The 19,104-nt window shown below is 40.6% G+C and overlaps 1 protein-coding gene across 2 annotated transcripts in view; it reads right to left on the bottom strand.

Annotated features, from left to right (window-relative positions):
* The window catches only part of DAPP1 (dual adaptor of phosphotyrosine and 3-phosphoinositides 1), a 59,866-nt gene that overhangs the window by 2,381 nt on the left and 38,381 nt on the right, over nucleotides 1-19,104 (bottom strand). The window contains exons 5-8 of one of the 2 annotated variants that reach the window (XM_029235135.1): nucleotides 6,191-6,238; nucleotides 4,734-4,796; nucleotides 3,224-3,309; nucleotides 684-771 (exon numbers count right to left, since the gene is read on the bottom strand). In XM_029235135.1, coding sequence (XP_029090968.1) covers nucleotides 684-771; nucleotides 3,224-3,309; nucleotides 4,734-4,796; nucleotides 6,191-6,238 — 285 coding nt within the window. The remainder of the gene's footprint in view (nucleotides 1-683; nucleotides 772-3,223; nucleotides 3,310-4,733; nucleotides 4,797-6,190; nucleotides 6,239-19,104) is intronic. The other variant, XM_029235136.1, reaches the window with a different exon arrangement.

The following is a 19,104-nucleotide window of genomic DNA, read 5'->3' as shown; positions in this document are numbered from 1 at the left end:
TATTCAATAAGATTGTAAATATCAGCTAATTTCATTTAAAAAATTAGGAATAATTGCCTGTAGTTGAAAACATGAAGGGTTTCAAGATGGTATTTATAGGAAATTTGAGAAAGCTTTAAGGACAAGTTCTTGGCTAACAACTCACTAACTTGCAAACACACAAAAAATGCATGAGACTAGTAAATTCTTAAAAGCCCTTTGTCTTCCTCCTGGGAGGTACATAGAAAGCAGATAAATTAACACACCTTTGGTCCTTGACTGGCACAAAGTAACGCTTACACTGGACATTAAGCTAAGTCTCTCTGGCAAGCCTCCTTCTCTGACAAAATAAAAGGATTTTCTACTATAGAAATATGTCTGCTTTCCTCTGTCTGGCCTCTGGTCCCACATGTCCTCCTCCAGGCAAACTTGGACCAGCCCACACACTTAAAGGAAGCCTGATAGACACCAGGGTGCGAGGCTAGGCTCTGGGGCTGAGACCCCAGTGCATTTTCGTTCTTTTTCTTTTACTCCTTTCTCCATCCCTTCCACATCCCAGAAGAATGAACAGACTCTTCCATAAGTCTGTAAGTAGACCTCCCGCCCGTTCTCGGGGGTTGTCTGACTCTTTCAATAGAAATATGTTTGAAATCATCAACATGTGATTTCTGAGTACTAGGTATCCAGAGGCATGAATAGCTCACCAACTTCCAGCGTAATATCTTGATCCACTCGTCAGCTTCTACTCCTGTCTTTGCACAGAGATAAAATGTCCTGAATGGAAATACTAAGCTGATAAGACAAAAGAAAGAATGTAAGACACTCCAGATAGTTGGTTGAACATCTATTAGTTGAGCACTAATTAGAGTATTCCAAGGGGAAAAAGAATTGACAAAGAACCTGGGTGAGAACTTAAGGAGCTGGTATATATGAAGCTAGTCCTGCCAGCAAACGCAGAAATGTTGAGGCTGCAGATTCATATTACAGACCAGATTTGTATTTTCTAATGAGAACCCAAAGAAAAAAAAAGGTCCAGGTCACCCCCAGATCACTTTATTGTTCATGTCTTAGACTGAATACACGTGTGTTTATTCAGCTGATCTGTTAAATGACTCAGAACTTGTGCTATGATTCAAAGAACAAGCAAGACAGATAAGAGAGTTTATTGAAGGAGCTCATTTGTGTTAGCTGACTTCAGCGAGGATGACACTGCCCTCTGTGGATGAAGACAGTTTTAACTTTTCAGGGCAGGAAAAAGAGACAATAAATCTCTTCAACTATTTATTTTGCCCACTTCTGGCCATGAGGTAATCTTTGCTGAAGGGAAGACAAACTTGCCTACTGGCATGAAAGACTGTTCTAGGAATAGAGTTAACTCCTTCTCTGTCTCTTTGGCTATAGAGTCAAAATCGTCAGACTTAAATCTCGCCCACACCTCCTGTCCTTACAGTTGAGATGCCAAACACTAAAAATCTTTTTGTCCTTTTTGTGAAAAATGAAAAAAATAAAGCCTTGGACTTCCCTGGTGGCGCAGTGGTTAAGAATCCGCCTGCCAATGCAGGGGACACCGGTTTGATCCTTGATGGGGGAAGATCCCACATGCCGCAGAGCAACTAAGCCCATGCATCACAACTACTGAACCTGCGCTCTAGAGCCCGTGAGCCATAACTACTGAGCCCGCGAGCCACAACTACTGAGCCTACGTGCCACAGCTACTGAAGCCCGAGCACCTAGAGCCTGTGCCGCGCAAGAGAAGCCACCGCAGTGAGAAGCCCGCGCACCGCAACGAACAGCAGCCTCCGCTCGACGCAACTAGAGAACAGCCCGCGCGCAGCAACAAAGACCCAATGCAGCCAAAAATAAAAAATTAATTTTAAAAAAAAGCCTTAAAGTGAAATCAGAAGGGTTTCTATATCCTAAAACCAAAGCAGCACATCTGGTTATACCAGTAATTAATGTTGAATAGACAAGAGGGAAGTCCCTGTGTATAAAAGGTAAACCCTGACGTGAGGTCCGGTTGGGCAGTGAGTAGAGAGAGGGGGAGCTGGGGGGAAGGTGTGATATTGTGTACAGAACCAGTTGCTGGAATTGTCATTGTTTGGTCCTCCCTGGGAGAGACATGATTAATTGCCTGTTAATACAGATAATTTTTCCTCTCTTCTTGCTAACAGAACCCCAGGTGATAAATTATAATTAGTCGGAGCCACTTATGATCGTACTGTACTGTTTTCTAGCTTCCTCTGCTGCTAGTGATGGCCATGGGACTCAGTCTTGGCCAATGAGATGAGGAACAATCCGATAGAAGAGTTTCTGGGAAAATGTCTGCTTTCCTGATACAAAGGGCAGACCTGGCTAATACCATCCCAGCATCTTTCTTTATGGCTTACATGAAAATGTGAGGCCTACAGTTTAGAGTAGCTCTCTTGGACCCTGAAGTAGTAAGCATGAGGAAAAGACCAAGAGAATTATAGAGACATTGGACCTGACCTTGTCAAGGTAGCTGCCTATCTCCCAATTGCTTGTTATATGAGAAATATAACCGCTTGTTAATTCATATGGTACCTTTATGTGAATTTTAAAAAGATTTCCATTATTGGTTGATACTATACAATCATTAATTAATAGTAGTTAATGTTAATTTTCTTAGGTGTGACAATGGTATTGTAGTTCTATAGGTGATTTTTTTTTCTTAGGAGATGCAAATTTAAGTATTCAGGGATAAAGTGCCATGATGTCTGCAACGTACCTTCAACTAGTTCAGGGTGAGAAATAAGACACTCTTTTCTCAAGATACTTTACTTCTCCCAGTTATAAAATTGTCATGATATACTGATTGTGACAGAACAAAACACTTTTGTGCCATCTGCCAGAATTGTCATTATACAAATCACTCATTGTTGGAGTCAACAAGGTTGTAACTGAAATTGAATAAAACACCTCAAAGGAATAAAAGCTGTCTAAGATGTGAATGGCATCCTACTTGTGCAGTGCATCATACTTGTGCAGTGTACAACCTAAACAATTATACCCAGGAGATTTTCCTACTTGTTTAAGTCACTTTAAATGAGGTATTATGTCACACTCGGCTGAAAGCACTTCTGACATACATGCCCTGTGTGACGGTTAAACCCACTTGCCTCAGATCAGAACATTTGTACACATTAAGACATACAATTTTTTATTCTTCTGCTAAACTGTCTGGCAAGAAGACTTTTAAAAACATTTACTTTATAAAACAACTTACCAAAAACAGTTCACTCTTTCCTGTGAATAATCAAATTGTACAGCCGAACATTCTGTTAAATCTAGGCTCCGAATTGGTTCTGGTGACTTAAAAAAATAAAATAAAAGGGCAAACTGTGTCATCATAAGAACACACATACAAATCTGTACATCACTTGTTCCCCTAACAAGTCTCCACTATGAGCGACTGTCAACTTTCCTTCCACTATGGGGACTGATTATAGAAAACCTTCCTAAGGGAAGTCACATACTCATCTGGGGATTGGCTTTTCATGAAACTGGACATGAGGAAGAGATTTTCTTTGTCAATTTAAATTTGGTGGAGATGGATTTTTAACACGTGGAAGGGAGTCATATTTGTCTCCCATGTTTTTAAACATCCACTTACTCAGAAATTTTGTGTAGGAGAGATGAGAAGAGATGAAATAATTTTTAATTTGTTTAATGAAATCGGCATGAGAAATGGACATATTTTTAATTAAGGGGGACACTGCTGCAAGAGACAGTTAATACTGTGGCAAGAGAACAATTCCATTGCTTTAGACGGAGGGAATGATGTCCTCAGTGAGCTAGAGGTTAGCCAGCCTGAGAGAGCCGTGTCTGGGATACACATCTCGTGTTTGCAAAAGAACACTGCTCATATCAGGAATCAAAAATTCACATCTCCAATCGTTTATAGGATGTTTCAGGTGCTCATAAAATTTCAGGGATTTTGAAGGCAGACATTTCATCTACAGGGCTCTTTTTTTTTTTTTAACATCTTTTTTGGAGTATAATTGCTTTACAGTGTCGTGTTATTTTCTGCTGTATAACAAAGTGAATCAGCTATACATATACATTTATCCCTATTTCTCCTTGCTCTTGCGTCTCCCTCCCACCCTCCCTATCACAGCCCTCTAGGTGGACACAAAGCACCGAGCTGATCTCCCTGTGCTATGCGGCTGCTTCCCACTAGCTATCTATTTTACGTTTGGTAGTGTATATATGTACATGCCACTCTCTCACTTCGTCCCAGCTTACCCTTCCCCCTCCCCGTGTCCTCAAGTCCATTCTCTACATCTGCCTCTTTATTCCTGTCCTGCCCCTAGGTTCTTCAGAACTACTTTTTTCTTTTTACATTCCATATACATGTGTTAGCATACGGTATTTGTTTTTCTCTGACTTAGTTCACTCTGTATGACAGACTCTAGGTCCATCCACCTCACTACAAATAACTGAATTTCATTTCTTTCTATGGCTGAGTAATATTCCATTGTATACACGTGCCACATCTTCTTTATCCATTCATCTGTCGATGGACACTTAGGTTGCTTCCATGTCTTGGCTATTGTAAAAACATTGTGGTACATGACTCTTTTTGAATTATGGTTTTCTCAGGGTATATGCCCAGCAGTGGGATTGCTGGGTTGTATGGTAGTTCTATCTGTAGTTTTTTAAGGAACCTCTATAGTGTTCTCCATAGTGGTACAGGGTTCATTTTTAAAGGGAAAATATATGACCATGTTTCTTACCATCTGGTCTTTGAAGTATTTCAGTTCATTTCTGTGCAAAGTGAACCACCTCGTTTTCCAGGTCTGAGAAAAAAGAAAAATTAAAACATGTAGGTTTTGAATACAGGCCCACAATATTTGAACTAGATAATTTCCTTTTGTTGTAAAAATACCTAAAAGATTAGATACAATAAAATATTCTTGCGGTGTTGTTTCTGAGGGAAAAACTTTCAAAATAAAACTTAAAATTTTAAAGTTTCAAAAATTAAAATGATTCCATGCATTAAGCTCACAACGAAGGCAAAGATATCAACATTTTTAAACAAGTAAAAAGAAATAACCTATCATAAACATTCAAGGTGATTTATAACAAACTGCTGAAATTTCCATCTTATTAAGACTTAATAATCTTAATAAAACTCCATAATAAAAATAGATATCATTGTTCAGCACCTACTGAGGGCTACATACTATCCTTAGAGGTTTATATACATTATAGCCAATCCCCAAACATTGCCAAATATTGGGTTGGCCAAAAAGTTCGTTCGGGGTTTTCTACTCTCCTATGGAAAAGCCCAAACGAACTTTTTGGCCAACCCAATATTATTATTCTTGTTTTACAAATAAGCAGATTGAGGTTTAGGAAGCTCAACCACATGCTATTCTAAACCTTGCCTAAGAACTCCATGACATTGGTGGAAAAACAGCTGTTACCCACTGCCTCTTTCTTATGTACTAACAGAACACTAATGATGTTGGGTGGCAATGTTCCCGGTTAAAAGAAGTAACTGGATTTAAACATAATGCTATGAACATGAATACTTCCTCTCCTTAGGAAGCATCCAGTCCAGTAGGGACACAAATAACTAAATACTTAGTTTAAATTCAAGCAGGCCAGTATCCTTGAGAGAGGTTAAGTGTCCTGACTCTTAAAATGGGAAAGAACAGACACATTCCATGAAGGTCTTCTTGGCACGTGAAAATGGAATAGAGTAACTTTAAAGGTATAATCACATAAACAGAGGATACCCCTCCAACTAGTAAAGTCCTAAATTTTGTTTTCTTTGGGATTTTATAATATAGTTACATTCATGTCGGTGACGGGTCTTTTGGGGCCTACTGTTAGGTAAACATTTCATCCAATTTTGACTTCTTTTTTGTTAAAAAATCTTAAAAGGCCAAGATATGTGCTAGAGTTAACTTGCTACGTTCATCCTCAATCATTGCATCAAAAGGATTATATGTTTTCTTGGGTATTAAATGTAGGCTATTCTCATACATTTGGCTTTGCCAAAGAATAGTCAAGTCATTTTCCAGAGTTTTGACTAATATTGGCCATAAAGATGAACTCTGGAAAGAGGTAAATATTATAACTGGGTCAAAATAAGTAGGTTCTGCTTTTTAAAAAGTCAAAATGAGAGTTAAGCCCCCATGATGTGCTCTCTTTCTTTGTGGCTGGCAGCAACGTGCTTCCTTACCTTGACAAGCCCCCCCTGTTTGGTGAGGTAACCTTCTTTGGTGCCCAGCTGAAAAAAGAATGAAACAAGTGAAGCCCAGAGCTATCACAACTTTATTTTTGTTTTTCTATTTCTGTCCTATTTTAAAATGAAACACAAGTTTGCCTTTGATCTTTAAGTAATTGCCTCTCAGTTTTCATCTAGGCACTTGAAAATCCTCCCTGTGTTGTGAGAGACTGTTTTCAGACCAGATCATCTGGTGTGATTCTGTAGCAACAGGCAACAATGGACAGATTCTCCTCTAACACGAGTTCGCAGTTTGCAGACAATCAGCCACATCATACCACTCATAAAAGTCGGCATTGGGCAAAGTGTGTGTGTGCATCCCAGCTGCTTGCATTGTTGGTGGGGTGTTATGCACATAAATATGTCCACACACACTGACATGGGGTCAGTATCTGGGAAACTCTGGATTAAGAAGGATTTTAATCCTTCAAAGAAGGATTTCTGTACTTCCCGGAGTCTGTTTTATGCTAATGTGCTTCATGAATTGTAAAGAAGGAACATTAGAAATAGCATTTTCAACATTTATTTTATCATGTAATTCTCCTTTAAACCCCCTTTTATTTTTTTGCAGACAGCCTCTTGAGACCTATAGTCCATGGAACAGATTTTCATGAGTGCAGACTTATTTACACGGGATTCATCCAAAAGGGATTTGAAGTGAGAATGAGTCATTCCTTTTAACTCACTCATCATTAATTCCAGAGTAACAACATTACACACTTAGCTGGCACCTACAAAATGTAAGGAATGGTGGGGAACTGTGTGAATAGAAATTTGCATAAAACCAGGACCCTCAGATGAAAAATATTCTAAGTTCATAAATTTCCAAAGAAATTAAATTCCTGGTAAGATGTTATGTTCTAATATAATGTCATAATATATCTTATATTAGTAAGAAAAAATGAATAAAAACTAGGAAATGACTTGTTGATGTCAATGTTTTTTTCCTGGGAGTTTCTAGAGTATGTTTCCCTGAGGTGAATTCTCCCTACCAAATAAAAAGAGGAACAACAAAGAGAGTGAAAACTAGAAATAATATATGACCACTTCCTCTACAGTTCTATGGCATTTAAGTAAGGATGAACTTCCCAGGCGTTCATTTAAATAATGCTAAATAATATTGGTGAATTTGATATCAAATAATCAGCTTGATTTATTTTGACACTAAACAAAATTGAACTGACTGAATTGAGTTTGGGTATTATATTATGGAAATAGAAAAAAGTTAACATTTTGGATTGTTGAGTCTGCAGAGGCAAAATAATTAAGGGTAAATTATTTCATAGAAGAGTCTGATAGAATTATTTACTAAAATCTTACTAAGGGATATGCTATTCACTCCATCTTACCTCCATCCAAACAATATAAGTCTAGTATCTTCCTAAGGTTTTGATAGATAAATAGAAGTTTGCAGAGAAAGAAGCTGAGAATACCAACTTTATTCATGGCCTCAGGAGGTAAGAAAGGAAACAACTATACAGCAGATTTATGTTTTTAAAAATATATGATCTGTAATAAGAAAGATGTTTATAATAGCCCCAAATTGGAAACAACCTAAATATTTTAAAAATAAAGCATTAGCCTGCCTACCCTCCTTTCTACCTGCCTCCCTACCTGCCTTAAATTTAGTCCAAAACCATCAGGTGGGATGAAGCAAGGCAGGCATTAGTGTGAGTGTGTGCAGGGCACTGGTGCACCTTAGCACAGGGTGGAGTCAAATCAGGGAACAGAGGACATCTGTGGGGACAATGGCGGGGGTGGCAGCTCGGTGCCAGGCGTTGAAGCCTGGCAGGGCGAGGAGGGCTTCCACCCCAGAGGCGTGGAGGTGCCGGCCAGGGCACAGTTTCAGAGCCAAGTCAGGCTATGTGGGCATCTGTGGTAGGGGAGGGAGTGAAAGTAGACATGCAGTGGGGTTCCTGCCTGGCTGCAATTGGAGATTGATTACATTTGACTGATCAACAAATAAGTGAATGTATTGAAGATAATGGAATCCATGTTCCTCACTGTGGGGAAAGAGACTTACAACTATGAAAAGTGAAGAAATTAAAATAAGCCTTGTGGGGCTTCCCTGGTGGCACAGCGGTTGAGAGTCCGCCTGCCGATGCAGGGGACACGGGTTCGTGCCCTGGTCGGGGAAGATCCCACATGCCGCGGAGCGGCTGGGCCCGTGAGCCATGACCACTGAGCCTGCGCGTCCGGAGCCTGTGCTCCGCAACGGGGGAGGCCACAGCGGTGAGAGGCCTGCGTACCGCAAAAAAAAAAAAAAAAAAAAAGCCTTGTGGAACTGGAGTAGGATTGGAGGTATGGGTGCAAACCCATGGTTAGATGATAGATAGATAGATAAATAGATAGATAGATAGATAGAAATTTAGATAGAACTAGAAAGAAATACAGACAGCAATATAGGTAAGTGTACGTATGTATAGACATACATATTTTCCCTAGCTCTGTTCTCAGAGTGGGCTGGGAGAGTGACATTCTGCTAATAATGCAATTGTAGCAACCAGATCTGGATTTCTAAAGTACTACTCTCCAGAAATAGCTAATTGTAGAGCTGGATACAAGAAAAGTACAAGATAAGCCTGGAACACTTCGCTGTACCAGAAATTAAGAAAATTCTCAAAGAATTATGAGGTTGTATGGATACAAAAAGTCATGTGGAAATAGCTCTTACTGGCCAAAACTGGGGAAATTTGAGGGATGAAAATAAATAATAGCAGTCATGATTAGAACCCATAATATAAAAACAATTGGATAAATTCAAAGAATAAAAAGCTTTTCTTTTCAGTAGAATGACAATCAATAAATGTAAAAGAAATAAGACAACCACAGAATCACCACTTGGCAACAATCACAGTAATAATTAAAGCAGCCAAGAAACATCAATGGATGATAAAATTGGTGGATGCAAGTTTAATGAGGAACAGGATACCTACTTAGTCTCAAATAATCTCCCCCCAAAATATTTATTAATGACAAAGGGAATAAGGTGACTTCAGAGTGAAGAAACCTGGCAGACACCGATTAATCAAGTCATCAAACACACTGGAATAAGACAAATTGAGATCGTGTTCCACTTGACAGGATGCAGTGAGACGTGCAGAGCATCACTTTTGTGGTATTTCTACCAAAAAATGCAAAACCCGAATCTAATCACAAGGTTACAGCCGATAAGTTAAAGTTGGGGAACAGTTCTCAAATAATTAGCCTTTAATATTCAGAAGTGTCAAAGTCACAATATCAAGGAAAAACTGAGGAAGTGTTCCAGAGTGAAGAATACTCAAGAGGCAGGACAAATAAAAGCAACTTGTGATCTTGGATTGGATCCTTTTGCTCTAAAGGGCCTTACTGGGAAAACTGGTGACACCTAAATGAGATCTGTGGATGGGACCATGGTGCTGTATCAATGTGAGTTTCCCCATTTGAATGGCTCCGTGTGGTCATGAGGCAAATGTCTTCGTGTGTAGGGAATACACACTGAAGTACTGGGGTGATGGCATCATGCAGGCAATTTACTTTCTTTGTATTGTTCTTTCAATTTTTCTATAACTTTGCAGTTATTGAAAATAAAAAATAGCATGTAAAAATATAATAGAGAATTAACAAAATAAATTATGATATATCCAAATAATGAAATGTTAAGGAATTTGTTTTAATGATGTTTTAGAAGACTATGTAGTGACATGGAAGATGTTCACAATATATAATTAATTAAACAAGCATATTATAACTCTACAATGAAGAGTGGGGGAAGACGCCATAATGAAACTGGTTAGTCGATGTTGTCTTAATATTGTTGACAATTCTGTAAAGTTCCTTTTTATGAATACTTCTATTTAAGCCATTTCACCTTTGTTTTGAAATCCTTCCCATTTAAGGAGAAAATGTGACACTTGCTGAAAAGCTTGTAAGAAAACCTCTCTTCTGCCACCCCCTTTTTTTCCTTTTAAACCTTCTTTAAATGACAAATCTTCTAGGTTATTAAGGTTGTGAGTTTTTATTTTTGTTTGTTTTTAATGAGCATTTGTCTTTTAGAATAGGATTGTGTGATAATGTTTAAATGGGCAAAACCAAACATGACTTTGTGCAGTTAACAAAATATATAAATTTATTCAAGAAAAAGACTAGGATAGACACCAAAGCTGTGAGAAGAGCTTCAAAGACAGAATACTGGAAAGGCCAGCATGCAAGGGAGGTGTCTAAGAAGAGGAACTGTAAAATGTGCTGAAAAGATAACATAATAAAGACAGAAAGAGGTTGCAGGAGCAAAGGAAACAGAATTTTTAGAGGAAGAGAGTTCTTAAAAATGTCAAATACCACAAAAGGGAAGCTAAGGAAGCTAATGAGCTAACGTTTGAGATAGGCTCTGGTCTATGTCAAGCACTCGACGTATATTATCTCCCTTAAACTCTACTAACAAAACTAACTGGTGGTTTGCAGTCCCCAGGTCCAAAACTACACCTCTTTCCCATCCCCCATTCCTCCGCAATCTCAGCCATCTCAGTAAACAGCAGTATTTACTCCGTTGCTCTTTCCTTCACACACTACATTCAATCCATCAGTAAGTCTTGTTTCTTCTACATTTGAAACACACCGTGAAGCTGACCAGTTCTTATGGCTTCCTCATGTTCTAACTACTATTCTTATTCCCCTCTCTGGTTTCAACTACCACGGTCTCTCACCGGGATGGTTGTCACAGCCTCCTAACTGGTCTCCTTGCCTCCAACTTTTCCCCGACTCCATTTTCAACTTAGTAGTGAAAATTATCTTTTTAAAAATTTTAAAACTTAAGCAAATTTTGTAACTCAACCTCCCATGATTTATTTTATCAACGCTTAGAAAAAAAATTAATTCTCTACTTTATCCTACAAGGCCTTTCGTGTTGTGTAAGGAAAGGACAATTAGCATTTTGGGTAATTCTTCATCATGTGTTGTGGGATATTTAGCCTCCATGACCCCTGCCCATTGTTGGACAATTCTCCAGGGGTCTCTTGTGTTTCTCCATGTCTTACGAGCAAGACACCAATAGCTCTTTGTCCCACACCAATTTTTAAAGCATATTTGTATAGCAGACAGCCTGAAAAGGTAGAAATAGTGCTCCCTTCAGAGGAAAAGACAGACATGCAGAAGCCTTTTGTGTCTTTCAACACCTGTGAAACTGTGGCAGGTGAACTTGTTAGCTGGCAAGAAGGGTAATGTCCCAGACCCTTCACAGCTCCAGACACCCACTAATGTTGGCAGTGCTCCAGAGCATTGTGACAACTGAAATGCTCATAAATTTCCAGACACTCAGCTGGGTGGCACTGCACTTTGAGAACTCCATTGGCTACATGATCTGACCCCTCATCGCCCCAATAATCTCATCTCCTACCACTTTCCCTCTAGCTCACTCCATGCCAGTTGCTAGATCTTCTTACTAGTCTTTAAACGGCCTCAATTTAGTTCCCACCTCGAGGCTTTTGTCCTGATCTCTGCCTGCAACGCTCTTCTACATCCTGACCTGAGTCATTCCTTCCCTTCTGTGAAGCCTCTGCTCTAATGTCACCTCCTCCTAGAGGCCTCCCTTGCTTCCCTCTCCTACCCTTATCCTACTTTTTCTTTTTATGACCTATTAGTATCTGGGTTTATAATATTCTGTTGATGATTGTCTGTGTTCCCCCTACTACAGTGTGAGCTCAGTGAGGGCAGAACCTTTGCCTAATTTATTCCCAACTCTCCAGTGCTTAAAACAGTCCTGGGTGCACTGTAGGCACTTTTTAAAAAGTTTGTTAAATAAATGAATCAGTTAAATTTCATCCTATCTCAGAAGCCTGATCCTATGTTGTGTATAAAATATATAAATTGTAATTTCCCCAAATGTGGTTGCCAAAGGATGGTAAACAGTTTTGCAGAAACATCTACATTTCTGGGCAATAAGACACCTAGTTTCATTTTCACTTCAAGCAAGTTCTTTTTCCTGTAAATAGCACTTAATCCTCTTCCTCCACTGCCGGAGCTTGTGCAAGAACCCCATTCCCAAAGGAGAAGGCAGATGTCTAGAAGCCCTCAGAGCTCTCAGGTTGGGGTGGAGGGGCAGTATCATATGTGCATGGGAGTAATCAATCAAGGCTGTGAACTCTTGTGCTCAGCAAGGGACAAGAGCTTCTAATCAGACTAGAACTGGTTCCCCAGCAGGCTGGTCCAGTTATCAATCATTCCTTAGTGAGGAATAGTGTGACTGCAAAATCCACTAGAAAACCTTTATAGTTTGCTGTCTATATCAATACACAATAAATTCATGGACCTCTCATTATACAGTGTGAGTGCAGACATTTTCAACTATCCACTCATCACTGTTTTAAAAACTCCATTATACAGAACCTTTTGTGTATATTCATATTTGAATACTTGGGCAGGTGAATCCATCGGATACCTGGAGCGAGCAAAGAAGGTAAGCAATAAGGCTTGCAGAATTTGATCTCAAGAGGGCTGTATCTACCTAAGTATGCCGTGTCTCATGCTTACACCAACTCTACAAATTAGGTCTTATCTGCATTTTGCTGTTGAAAAATGATGCATGTAGTAGGGTATGGTTCGATTGACCTTGAGTGGAGATCTTTAGGGGAATGTAAAGTTTAACTGAGAGTACAAATGAAAACTCTGTTAAATTGATCGGTGGTGGGGTAAGGATCGTAAAGAGGAAGGTTAGGAAGAGTCCCGTCGACGGGAAAACAAAGAATTGGTTAGAGGGTAGATCTTAATGTGTTCTTTGGTCTGTTTTGACTTGGGACTATTTATTGTCTTGCTTTCCTAAATTTCTCTAGTTCTGAGGTCTTATACTTGCCCTTCTAACTCTAACAAAGCTAAAACATCTTTCTCAACCAATTTCCAGAATTTTTATTTTTGAGTAGATGTAGCATACATAGTAACAATGTAATATGTCGTGAACCTGGCTAGGCTATAAAGCTATGAAGACAGGCGATGATTCCTGTCCCGGGAAGTGTCAGGCTCCTGGAGAGGGCAGACAGTGTGCAGGTAGTCAGCCCCCAGTATGATGATTCCAGGATAAAGGTGAGCCAAGGGTGCACAGAGGAGGGGCATTTTAGAGGAAGCTAAGAGGGGTCCAAGAAGGCTTCCTGGAAGAGACTGATCCCGGATGCAAGTCTGTAAGGATGAGGGGACGGTAGCAGTGTTGGCAGCATTTCTGATGCAGGGAGGGGAAGAGGAGAACAGCTGTGGAGGGAGGTGGGGTCCATAGCGTGAGTGTAGGAGGAGCACGAGGCCAGGCCAGAGGGGTGAGCAGGTTCCAGGCGGATGAAGACAGCGGGCACCGCCGAAGGATGTTAAGCAGGGAGGTCACATGGTAAATCTACTTCTTAGGAGAGATGTCTCTGCTGGCGGGGTAGAGAAAGTACCGCAAAGACAAAAAGGTCACGTGTGTTTTAACATAATTTGTAACTGAACATCTTCAAGCATAATGGTTGCTGTCTAGAACTAGCTTTTGAGATTTCATTTGGGTGTTGTCCTCCTTATCATCAGCACACATCCAGATGTCTCATACCAGAGCGTGTGGCCAACGAGGAAGAGGGAAAGAACAGGGAAGCACTGCGCATGAGGAAGGGAAAAGGGTGCTGGAGAAGAATCTTTGCAGGGTCACAGCTCCCAGAACAAACGTAAACGGACTGAGAGGAACAATGAAAGCCCCAGTTACACTGAAACTGAACAGTGGCTCACACGCTGCAAAGAAATGCAAGTGTCTTCTGTCCATACCTTTCATTCAGTGAAGGAAGAAAAGGCCAGGAAAAAAATAACATCCTGAGAGATTGCGGCCAAGGTGGAGAATCTTTTTCTTCCATAGAAGGTTGAAATGTAAAAGAAGATTTTTCTATTCTTAATTTAAGAAATTCGTAGAATAAGAGTTTAGCCAACTGTGTGACCATAAACATCTCTGGCCCATTCTACCACGAACTTCTTTGGTGAAGTAAGGCCGGGATTTAAGTGCCATTTCCGAAGTCTTTAAAATCCTATCACTGAAGGGAGACCTTCAAGATGGTGAAAAGGTAAGACGTGGAGATCACCTTCCTCCCCACAAATACATCAGAAATACATCTACACGTGGAACAACTCCTACAGAACACCTACTGAACGCTGGCAGAAGACCTCAGACCTCCCAAAAGGCAAGAAACTCCCCACGTACCTGGGTAGGGCAAAAGAAAAAAGAATAAACAGAGACAAAAGGATAGGGACGGGACCTGCACCAGTGGGAGGGAGCTGTGAAGGAGGAAAGGTTTCCACGCACTAGAAGCCCCTTCGCGGGTGGAGACTGCGGGTGGTGGTGGTGGGGGGAAGCTTCAAAGCCACGGAGGAGAGCGCAGCCACAGGGGTGCAGAGGGCAAAGCAGAGAGATTCCCGCACAGAGGATCGGTGCCGACCAGCACTCACCAACCCGAGAGGTTTGTCTGCTCACCCGCTGGGGCGGGCAGGGCTGGGAGCTGAGGCTCGGGCTTCGGTCGGAGCGCAGGGAGAGGACTGGGGTTGGCAGCGTGAACACAGCCTGCAGGGGGTTAGTGCGCCACGGCTAGCCGGGAGGGAGTCCGGGGAAAGGTCTGGAGCTGCTGAAGAGGCAAAAGACCATTGTTTCAGGTGCGCGAGGAGAGCGGATTAAGAGCGCCGCCTAAACAAGCTGTAGAGGCGGGCGCGAGCCGCGGCTAAAAGCACGGACCCTAGAGACAGGCATGAGACGCTAAGGCTGCTGCTGCCGCCACCAAGAAGCCTGTGTGCGAGCACAGGTCACTCTCCACACCCCCGTTCTAGGAGCCTGTGCAGCCCGCACTGCCAGGGTCCCGGGATCCAGGGACAACTTACCCGGGAGAACGCAAGGCGCGCCTCAGGCCGGTGCAACGTCACGCCGGCCTCTGCCGCCGCAGGCCCGCCCCGCGCTCCGTGCCCCTTCCTCTCCCCGGCCTGAGTGAGCCAGAGCCCCCGAATCAGCGGCTCCTTTAACCCCGTCCTGTCTGAGCGGAAAAACAGACGCACTCTGCCGACCTACACGCAGAGGCGGGGCCAAATCCAAAGCTGAGCCCCTGGGAGCTGTGAGAACAAAGAAGAGAAAGAGATATCTCTCCCAGCAGCCTCAGAAGCAGTGGATTAAATCTCCACAATCAACTTGATGTACCCTGCAGCTGTGGAATACCTGAATAGACAATGAATCATCCCAAATTGAGGCTGGGGATTTGGGGAGCAAGGATATATATTTTTTTTCCTTTTTTCTTTTTGTGAGTGTGTATGTGTATGCTTCGGTGTGTGATTTTTTTCCGTACAGCTTTGCTTTCACCATTTGTCGTAGAGTTCTGTCTGTCTGTTTTTTCCTTAGTTTTTTTTTTTTTGGTATAGTTCTTAGCACTTGTTATCATTGGTGTTATCATTGTTATCATTTTTTTGTTTGGTTGCTCTCTTCTCTCTTTCTTTTTTTTTCTTTTTAATAATTATTTTCTATTTTAAAATCATTTTATATTTTATTGTTTTTTCTTTCTTTCTCTCTTTTTCTCCCCCCTTTTCTTCTGAGCCATGTGGCTGACAGGGTCTTGGGGCTCCAGCCGGTTGTCAGGCCTGTGCCTCTGAGGTGGGAGAGTGGAGTTCAGGACATTGGTCCACCATAGACCTCCCAGGTCCACATAATATCAAACGATGAAAGCTCTCCCAGAGATCTCCATCTCAATGCCAAGACCCAGCTCCACTCAACAACCAGCAAGCTACAGTGCTGGACACCCTATGCCAAACAACTAGCAAGACAGGAACACAACCCCACCCATTAGCAGAGAGGCTGCCTAAAATCATAAAAACGTCACAGACACCCCAAAACACACCACCGGACATGGACCTGCCAACCAGAAAGACAAGATCCAGCCTCATCCACCAGAACACAGGCACCAATCCCCTCTACCAGGAAGCCTACACAACCAACTGAACCAACCTTAGCCGCTGGGGGCAGACACCAAAAACAACAGGAGCTACGAACCTGCAGCCTGCGAAAAGTACACGCCAAACACAGTAACTTAAGCAAAATGAGAAGACAGAGGAACACACAGCAGATGAAGGAGCAAGATAAAAACCCACCAAACCAAACAAATGAAGAGGAAATAGGCAGTCTACCTGAAAAAGAATTCAGAATAATGATAGTAAAGATGATCCAAAATCTTGGACATAGAATGGAGAAAATACAAGAAACATTTAACAAGGACCTAGAAGAACTAAAGAGCAACCAAACAATGATGAACAACACAATAAATGAGATTAAAAATTCTCAAGAAGGAATCAATAGCAGAATAACTGAGGCAGAGGAACGATAAGTGACCTGGAACATAAAATAGTGGAAATAACTACTGCAGAGAAGAATAAAGAAAAAAGAATGAAAAGAATTGAGGACAGTCTCAGAGACCTCTGGGACAACATTAAATGCACCAACATTCGAATTATAGGGGTCCCACAAGAAGAAGAGAAAAAGAAACGGACTGAGAAAATATTTGATGAGATTATAGTTGAAAACTTCCCTAATATGGGGAAGGAAATAGTCAATCAAGTCTAGGAAGCACAGAGTCCCATACAGGATAAATCTGAGGAGAAACACGCCAAGATACATGTTAGTCAAACTATCAAAAATTAAATACAAAGAAAAAATATTAAAAGCAGCAAGGGAAAAACAACAAATAACACACAAGGGAATCCCCATAAGGTTAACAGCTTGATCTTTCAGCAGAAACTCTGCAGGCCAGAAGGGAGTGGCAGGACATATTTAAAGGGATGGAAGGGAAAAACCTAAAACCAATATTACTATACCCAGCAAGGATTTCATTCAAATTCGACAGAGAAATTAAAACCTTTACAGACAAGCAAAAGCTAAGAGAATTCAGCACCACCAAACTAGCTTTACAACAAATGCTAAAGGAACTTCTCCAGGCAGGAAACACAAGAGAAAGAAAGGACCTACATTAACAAACCCAAAACAATTAAGAAAATGGTAATAGAAACATACATATCAATAATTACCTTAAATGTAAATGGATTAAATGCTCCAACCAAAAGACATACACTGGCTGAATGGATACAAAAACAAGACCCGTATATATGCTATCTACAAGAGACCCACTTCAGACCAAGGGACTCATATAGACTGAAAGTGAGGGCATGGAAAAAGATATTACATGCAAATGGAAATCAAAAGAAAGCTGGAGTAGCTATTCTCATAAAGTCACACAAAATAGACTTTAAAATAAAGACTATTAAAAGAGACAAAGAAGGACACTACATAATGATCAAGGGATCAATCCAAGAAGAAGATATAACCATTGTAAATATTTATGCACCCAACACAGGAGTACCTCAGTACTTAAGGCTAATGTTAACAGCCATAAGAGGGGAAATAGACAATAACACAATCATAGTAGGGACTTTAACACCCCACTTTCACCAATGGACAGATCATCCAAAATGAAAATAAATAAGGAAACACAATCTTTATATGATACATTAAACAAGATGGACTTAATTGATATTTATAGGACATTCTATCCCAAAACAACAGAATACACTTTCTTCTCAAGTGCTCATGGAACATTCTCCAGGATACATCAGATTTTGGGTTACAAATCAAGCCTTTGTAAATTTAAGAAAATTGAAATCGTATCAAGTATCTTTTCCAACCACAATGCTATGAGACTAGATATCAGTTACAGGAAAAAAATGTGTAAAAATACAACCACATGGAGGCTAAACAGTAGACTGCTTAATAACCAAGAGATCACTGAAGAAATCAAAGAGGAAATCAAAAAATACCTAGAAACAAATGACAATGAAAACGCGAAAACGCAACAACCCAAAACCTATGGGATGCAGCAAGAGCAGTTCTAAGAGGGAAGTTTATAGCAATACAATCCTACCTCTAGAAACAAGAAACATCTCAAATAAACAATGTAACCTTACACCTAAAGCAATTAGAGAAGCAAGAACAAAAATCCCCACAATTAGCAGAAAGAAAGAAATCATAAAGATCAGATCAGAACTAAATGAAAAAGAAATGAAGGAAACAACAGCAAAGATCAATAAAACTAAAAGATGGTTGTTTGAGAAGATAAACAAAATTGATAAACCACTAGCCAGGCTCATGAAGAAAAAGAGGGAGAAGACTCAAATCAATAGAATTAGAAATGAAAAAGGAGAAGTAACAACTGAAACTGCAGAAACACAAAGGATCATGAGAGATTACTACTGTATGCCAATAAAATGGACAACCTGGAAGAAATGGACAAATTCTTAGAAAAGCACAACCTGCCAAGACTGAACCAGGAAGAAATAGCAAATATGAACAAACCAATCACAAGTACTGAAATTGAAACTGTGATTTAAAATCTTCCTACAAACAAAAGCCTAGGACCAGATGGCTTCTCAGGCGAATTCTATCAAACATTTAGAGAAGAGGTAACAGCTATCCTTCTCAAACTCTTACAAAATATAGCAGAGGGAAGAACACTCCTAAACTCATTCTACGAGGCCACCATCACCCTGATACCAAAACCAGACAAAGATGTCGAAAGAAAGAAAACTTCAGGCCAATATCACTGATGAACATAGATGCAAAAATCCTCAACAAAATACTAGCAAACAGAATCCAACAGCACATTAAAAGGGTCATACACCATGATCAAGTGGGGTTTATCCCAGGAATGCAAGGATTCGTCAATATACACAAATCAATCAATGTGATACACCATATTAACAAATTGAAGGACAAAACCATATGATCATCTCAATAGATGCAGAGAAAGCTTTTGACAAAATTCAACACCCTTTTATGATAAAAACCCTCCTGAAAGTAGGCATAGAGGGCACTTACC

The sequence above is a fragment of the Monodon monoceros genome, unplaced genomic scaffold (genome assembly GCF_005190385.1).
Source record: "Monodon monoceros isolate NGI ecotype Baffin Bay Population unplaced genomic scaffold, NGI_Narwhal_1 Super_Scaffold_20, whole genome shotgun sequence".
Lineage (NCBI taxonomy): Eukaryota > Metazoa > Chordata > Mammalia > Artiodactyla > Monodontidae > Monodon > Monodon monoceros.
This window is presented reverse-complemented; position numbering and strand designations above follow the sequence as displayed.